At 40.9% G+C, this 8,147-nt stretch overlaps 1 protein-coding gene across 1 annotated transcript; it reads right to left on the bottom strand.

Annotated features, from left to right (window-relative positions):
- Positions 1-2,680: 2,680 nt before the first annotated feature.
- LOC119584605 lies at positions 2,681-6,608 on the bottom strand. Its single transcript, XM_037933293.1, has 5 exons — positions 6,548-6,608; positions 6,335-6,476; positions 4,529-4,719; positions 3,287-3,364; positions 2,681-3,045 (listed from the first exon to the last, which is right to left on the bottom strand). The coding sequence occupies exons 1-5, from the start codon at positions 6,606-6,608 to the stop codon at positions 2,969-2,971; spliced, it is 549 nt and encodes a 182-aa protein (XP_037789221.1). The 3' UTR covers positions 2,681-2,968.
- Between the last annotated feature and the right edge of the window lie 1,539 nt (positions 6,609-8,147).

The following is an 8,147-nucleotide window of genomic DNA, read 5'->3' as shown; positions in this document are numbered from 1 at the left end:
CAGTTTATATATACATTATATATATACACATACATACAACATACATACAACACACACACACGACCATTTCGTATAACAATGTGCAGCATGTTGCAGCCCGTCTATGTAGGTAGTTTCGCTTAGGTAAACTAAAGTGCATCATCAAACTTTGTAAGTCTATGAACCCTAGTACAATGGCTAGCAGGGGTAGTCATAGTTATGACGGCTTGACTTTTATTATGGAAGAGTACAATACAGTAAGGGAACACACAAAATAATGTCTTGGTGTAAGTGCGGAGTCGCGTGTCCGGCCAGCCAGCCCTGAGTGCGAAGGCTGGACTGACCTTATCACGTCAAGCGCTGGACACAAACTGAGAGGTCAGACGAGGTCAGATAAAATTGTCATCTACTCCCTCGCCAAGTTGGTTCAAAACTTTGGGCCACGTGGCAACCAGTCACATGGTCTGCTGTCTAATTATGCTGTACACGCTATATTGCTATGAAGGGTCATTAACAGACGGAACCGATGACTTCACCTCGCTCCCCCCACATTTCCTGCTGCTGCATCACTATTCCTGCCAATAGCTGTACTTCCATTCCACGTGTCCGGTGGACGCTCACCGCTTGTGCCCGAGGATGATCCAGTTTTATTCAGTTCATGCACGCCACTCAACAAGCACAGACACACCACACACCACCAGCCTCCGGGTTGGCGGGTGCGGGAGTGCGTGTCCAGCCCAACTTACCCTAAGACATCGTCTCGTGTGTTCCCTTCACTGTATAGAACTCTTCAATAATAAAGAAGTCAAGCCGTTATAACCACTCACTGCCAACTAGTCAACCATTGTTCAGAGGCCTTTCACAGTCGTTAGACTGTGAAAGGCCTCTGAACAAATTTTGTTTATATACACGCTATACACATTTCTGCTCTTTTGAACTTCCAAATTATACTCTCATAATCTTGTGTAGCTAGTTAGACTGAAGATATATTTAAGTTTACCTTGACGGCTTTTCTGAGCCTAGGCATGCGAAAGGGGACGAAACATTCCCTAGGTTAGTGATTAATGCTCGTCTCTTTTTCATGTGGTTGTCCCGCCTAAACTGAAGTTCTATGTAGTGTTGGATAATGCAACTTGCTGTTACTAGATTTGGGCAAATAAACCAAAATAAACACTTCAAACCACTTTCAAATGGCTGGCTTCATTAATTGGTCATGGTTGTTTGACCCCCAGTCAAATTTGAGATTAGCAAGGGCCGAATGAGAGTAGGATAGCCAACCTACAATTTACTGCTTTCAACGTCTGAATGGAATGTGTGGGGGCGCGCGCTCTCTGCGAGTGTGCAATCAAATAAACAGGCTCTATATATCCATTACATTATATATATATGGTAAGATTACGAAAAGGAAATAATCAATTTGTTGTCCTTCGCTAGAGGTTTACAAATGAGCCGCCCGGTCCGAATGGTTCGCGAGGCGTTTTACGAGTAATCACTTATTCCAGGGATTGTGTATACGTATCGGTATGAGCGACTAGATGTGTCGAGATGGAATTATATGTAAAACCCGGTATAAACTTTACATGTACATTATACTGTAATCAGGTATGCAAGATATTTGATTAAATGAAATTTGTATAATGCAGACTTGAAAAATAGTTTGAATTTGCCACAATTTGACTACTTTCATCGCCAGTTACTATTCCACTACGTTGCCACTCAATATAGAAATTTATTTACAAGGACGAAATTGTATGCAGTCTAAATCATTTGTCCGCCAAAATTAAAATGTCACAGCAAGATAATCTGTAAAAAGGGGGCCCCAACGTTCTCCAAAATCGCCCATGAGCGATAGAGGGTGCGCAAGGCTAAACACGCAAGCACACAGCGTGAAAGTCCAAACAAGCACGTGTGATGGAGACGGCGAGGACTTACAGTTGCAGTGTTATGTCCAACTACGTCGCAAATGAAACGTAGCCCATCCCCAAACTGGAAGGTACCATTGAGACATATGGTTCGATTACTTAAAATGACCCCCCCCCCTCCCGTACTGTAACATGTACTCCACATAGTGTTATAATCTGCAAGCAAATCCTCAGATGCATTCTAGATTTTTCTTCCTGTATTTTTAGCCGTTCTACATAAAATATGAAGTATATGGAGAATTGACACACAGCAACGATTACGTTATTTTATGGCATTGCTCATAAACCGAGAAGTTTTAACCTCTAGGATTGAAATATGAATCTATGGATTACTGCTACCATCACCATAGCTTTAGTTACTTGAAACCGTTGTTTGGAACCAATTATAACACACGAAAGAAACTGCCATTTTATTAAAAGATCTAATGCTTTTCGAGTCCTTAAATGATGCAGTCGTTTGCATTTATTTTAAAATTAATAATATTCGGCTATATGTCATTTTCGCAATACTCACCAGTTTAATTTTATCCCCCCCCCCCCACCACCCCGCATAATAATACACAAGCTTTATGAAGATTCAGAACAATTGGGAAGCACAATTACAACTTGTATAAGTGTAGGAAGTTTATATATATATAATATTTATAAATATATGCAGCAGCGTATACAGTAACAAGCCGATATTCTTACACAAAAATTAAGCTTAGGACGGTTACCGTGGAAACTTTTCAGTGCTTTTTTTTTTTTTTTTTTTTTTGGGGGGGGGGATTTTGTAAGTGTTATCCTTTGAGGACACAGGACTTGCATGTATTTAGGAAAATAAAATTCTAGTTTGACTCTTTATTTATTTAATAAAAATAAAAGGGGAGTCTCTCCGTTAAATTAGAAAAAATAAGAGATCATTAACAGAATAATTTATGTCAGAAATCAATATAAACTATAGAAGTAGAGTTCTTAACCTATAACAAAATACACGACTGGTCCCAATCTTCAGTCTTCTCCCTCTCCTCCTGCTCACTCCGCCGCACGAGAGAGATCGTCATGCAGGCAGCCATGAGGCGCTTAGCCTATGGACAACACTTGCATGGCTTGGGGCAAGTCTTGGCACAGTCCTCCTTCGAGGGACAAGAACACCCCGTTGTGCCTGTGAAATAGTAAAACAGGATTTAGATTTTAGATTTATTTCTAGTCTAAAATAGTTCCATTCCTAAGTGGATGAAGTGGGTAAAATACTGAATGTAGTGGCTATACAATTACATCTTACCAACTACACAAGACCATATTCTATAATTGTAGAAACGACACGATTTAAAGTTAAGCGATTATAACTAGACATACGATTAATACAGGGTGAAATCGAGTAACAGAGGGAAAGAAATACTTACATTTCTCACAGGGTTCACAGCGACAGCTCTTGCACACGCATCCTGTCTTGCAGCCTCCCTCGGCGCACTCGCATTTATCTGCAATGTTGAAACACCTCAATTATTCAGGGGCGGAGGACGCACAAAACCCTTTCCATTTAGGAAAAGGGGCAGGAGGTAAGGGGGAGGGAAATATGCGTGTTAAGAAAGGAATGTAGAAAGAGGGTGGAAGAGTCCAGAGAATATGGAAAGAGCGAGAGGGAGTAAACATGGTGATTAAGGAAAAGATGGATTGAAGCAAGGAAGAAAGAGGGGAGGAAACATGTAAAACCATTTTATGGCTCAACCTTTAATGATAAAAAGGCCATTCTTACACTACTAGAAGGCCTATTGTTATCTTTTCGTAAGAGATCGGACCTTGCAGAGACCGCACAGGTCACACGCAGATACGCACATGCAGACTCGCGCTCGCCCTCATACTCTCATGCCACAGCAAACTGGACTCGTCAGTACCTAAGAGTTAATTGAACTAATTGGGAAAAGAACGGCTATCAAGTTACGTGCAACAAGTTGCCCAAAACAAGCTAAAACTAATCTGCAATAAAGGCTTGCGATAAAGTAATGGGCCGTGTGATTAAGAGATCAGTCATGAAGAGAAGCGATCAAGATTATCATACGTTGAAAAAGTGAAGAGGCACCTTCCTCATTATGATAAAAGCGATAAGGTAAACACCTCTTATCGCTTGCTGTAAAGACTATCGTCAAGATATCAGCGATATACAAGGGCGTCATTTTTACCCCCCCCCCCCCCTGAATATAGCACCGAGGTATATGGACGTCTTTTCAAGCCGGGGAACATACCCCCCCCCCCCCAATCTAATTTTTTGGTTATGCCGGAAAATTGTGCAAAGCTAAAAATCTAGGCAAGAATTCATGCTAAATTAATAATCTTCAGTCCGTATTAACAGAAGAGAAATACAACCCCTTAGGTCTGAGGCCCCAAACATGTGTATATCGCGGTTCTAGTAGTGAATGCATGGTTTAGGTTCTGCAAGCGTACACTAGATAAGTAATGATACTGATCAAGAAAGAACAGTGGCATCTACACGTGCGTACGTTCGCACAACTACCTGTTCGCGACAACACTAGGCATGATTAAGACTGGAAAGTGAGAAGACCGACACGGATAAAAAAAATGCCACTATTACTTTTCATCTATGCCAGTAGTACGATAATGATATTACAACACTAAAAAACACTTACCATGCAGCAGGGACCAGGCATCTTGAGTGAAATTCAATGCGAGTTGAGCACGATCACACGAAATGGATGTACTGCTAGTTGAGCTTCTGTGTCGGACACCACGTGTACAATGTTTATATTGACGTAAGACAGCCAGCTGCGTGCCGTGTGCAGGGGCCTCACCGTTGCCAGTTAAGCTTTTAACGATTGAACTGAAACTAATCTTTTATATATTATGCATGCGTAACATAGCCAGGGATGATAATATATCATGTTTTTTTTAAGTATAATACAGGCGTAAACTAAAATTCATGTATATTTGACCTAAACTGTGTATTATATCTTTTTTCGTAGAATCCTTAAAGCAGCGATAAACAATCAGTAATGTAAAACCGAATCTACTGTAAAATCATTCATTCAATCGTATCAAAAAATATTAAAAAATTAAACGTTTTAGAGGCCATGAGTGAATAATGTTTTTCAAAGCGAGAGCGAGAACGCGGGAGCGAGCGAGAGCGACCGTGAGCAGAGCGTGAGTTTTGAGAGCCGTGTGCAGATCTATAAAATACGGGGCCCGTATTCAATTTCTTTTATCCGTTCTTTTTGCTATAAAAAATTTCATGATATTTGCTGTTATATTCATAGGCAACACGCTATCATACTTAGAGCTATCCATATTTCATCATTAGCAGGTGTTCGTCTCATCAGCCCTGGGTATCTACTGTATGTAGTCCTACTATCAAGCGAACTAAATACAATTATCTAAAATTCTACATCCCTTGCTAAATATATTTCATACGGGATATTAAAAAAGAATACAGTACATACACACACACACACGTCTGAGTGCCCTTTATAATACACACGCATGCACACCACACACACATACACATATATACACCCCATTCATAAGCGTTTGTGTGTGTGTGCGTCTAAAATTATATAATATATATTATAAATATATAATATATATATATATATATATATATATTATAACATAAACGGTTGTGTATGTGTGCGTCTATATATATATATATATATATATATATATATATATATATATATATATATATATGTATGTATATATAAATATATATACATATATACACAATATGTATTTGTAGTACACACACATATATGTGTATCTATATATAGATATGTATATGTATACACATACATACGTATATACATATACATACTGTCAACAATACGTAGCAAGACCGGATGCACTTTACACCCCCGTCCAAGCAGCTGCCCTCCTCCTTGGGCAGGACGCAGATGCCCGGCTTTCTCTTTTCGCACAGGGATAAACATCCGCCCTCGAAGGGAACCGCCGCATAAAAGGACACGTCCATAAAGCAGAGAGGGAGTGACACGGCAGACAGGCCAAGCCACACAGGGTCCAGCTCCACCACCTCGTCCTCCACCCAGAGGGCCAATAATGATTAGTAATTCACTTGATATTATTCAGCCTCATTAGATCTTCTATCCCTTCTTTTGCCAGAATAATAATATGGGTAAAAGCAAACATCGACGATACTTCTAATTTATTAATCATAGGTAACATATAATTGATAGCTTTATAAATCAAAACTATACAAAACTATAAATCTATAAACTATACAAAAATTCAACACACTGCGATATTGGCGCGTAGATAACACCCGAGGCGCCCCCAACATGCATACACACCAGACACACAATAAATACAATATAACTACCATTCCACGCGAAATAAAGAAACTTAAACAGATAAACCCGAACACCGCAAATGTCTCATGTGGTTACTATTTCAAAGAGGGCTTCATATACACTACGTTTTTCTACCAACGCTTTGTCCGTGTGCCGAAGCCGGTGGGGCACACGACTCCTCTCGGGGGACGACAAGGGAGTCCCCACCCTTGTCGAGAGGCTGTGATCTGTCGCCGTGCCTCGGTGTTCGCCAAGCCCTTGGGGGTCTCATAACTGTCTTCAAGAATAAACCAGCAAGCTAAGCCCCTTTTCACTGACCCATCCAAGTCCATCTTTCGTCTCGCTCACATCTGGTGACGTGGTGCTCCAAACTCACATGTTGCTTACATCTGGTGACAGCAGTGCTCATGTGTCGCTAATATTCTGGTGGGTTGCAGTGGCCTTTCGCTTACATCTGATGGCAGCGATGTTCAAGAACCTCACAACGCCGACGCAAATGCACCTACCACCATGCTAATCCCCGATGCCTGTTGCTGATCTAGTGACAAGTTACTCCTGTCGAAGTGTCTCCTCGCCTCCCTTAACTCTCAGCCATCGCTACCAACTCCTCTTCTGACCCTGACCATGTCTGTCCTATTACTTCGTGCTCACCACTCACGCATGTGCTACCCACTGATGAAGTCGCTGAAGATGTATCCTCGCACTCTACGCCACCACACTTTCCCAATCTGGCTCACCCACCTCGCCAAGTCTTAACGAACCCTCATCAGCACAGCGATGAAGTCGCAGGTCTACCTACTACCACCAACACTTCCTTGTCACTATTAAAAGTAAGTGTACCTATTAGTGCCAGAGTAAATATTGCCCTCTCTATACCCACCCATACCTTGCATACAAGTTACCTTCTTTCAAATTCAAGTACACGCCACTCTACGAACGCACACTACTAACTCTATACTTAATAACTTCTCGCTGTCAACCATTGTTTTTTTCAACACAACAAACGAATCACACACTGAGATCAAACCTAAGTGACACGCACCCTCACTTCACACCTCATTCCCCAGCCCTAACCATCCCGTAACTGATGTATTGTGTTAGTATTTTTCTGTCTATTATCGTTTTTATTCTCAGATCGCACAATTTAGTATATATCATTTCTCTCAGAACAAATGATTACCTTCGAGTTTAATTAATTATTGTTAAGTTCGGCTGCTCTCATCATATTATTCATGTTTATGTGTCGAATTAATGAAATTATCTATTTTTTTTTTCTTATATGTTATTCCTATTAGTAATCACTTCATTACTTCTTGCGTATTGTTATATTCTGTGTATACACTATATCGTTGTGTTCTTTATATCACTGTTTCTTCATACTTGCCGTGCTAATCTGTGGCTCATTCAAACGTAGATTTCCATCACCTGAATATCCTCTTATCTACCTACCTGCACACTCTACTCGGAATTCACTCTAAGACTGCGGATTTTACTAAGTGCCATCCCCGTAACTTAAGGTTTGGTGAATATGTACTGATGGTAGTGTCTCCAGTTGCAAATAATGGCAACGCATTGCAGACACCATGCTTTATATAGGCTTACACAGTTATTATCACTTCAAGTTAATTTTAAGCCCGGCTCATAGCCGTAAACGAAAGAACCCTGCGCCCGCCGCATCGAGAATTACGCTCATACGATTGAAGCGCCGAGACGCGCAATGTTTGATTTTCACCGCAAGTTAATTTTAAGCCTGGCTCATGGCTGTAAACGAAGGAATCCTCCGCCCGCTGCACACTTAAGCTCATACGATTGAAGCGGCGAGACGCGCAAAATCAAGCAGACAGTATGTCACACCAAGAATATCCATTGTATCAATGGATCCAACCAACTGCAGAATTAAGTTGGTCCGGCAAGCTATATACGCCCCCCTTTTTTCCTATTGTTCAGC

This window comes from Penaeus monodon, chromosome 18, assembly GCF_015228065.2.
Source record: "Penaeus monodon isolate SGIC_2016 chromosome 18, NSTDA_Pmon_1, whole genome shotgun sequence".
NCBI classification, from domain to species: domain Eukaryota; kingdom Metazoa; phylum Arthropoda; class Malacostraca; order Decapoda; family Penaeidae; genus Penaeus; species Penaeus monodon.
This window is presented reverse-complemented; position numbering and strand designations above follow the sequence as displayed.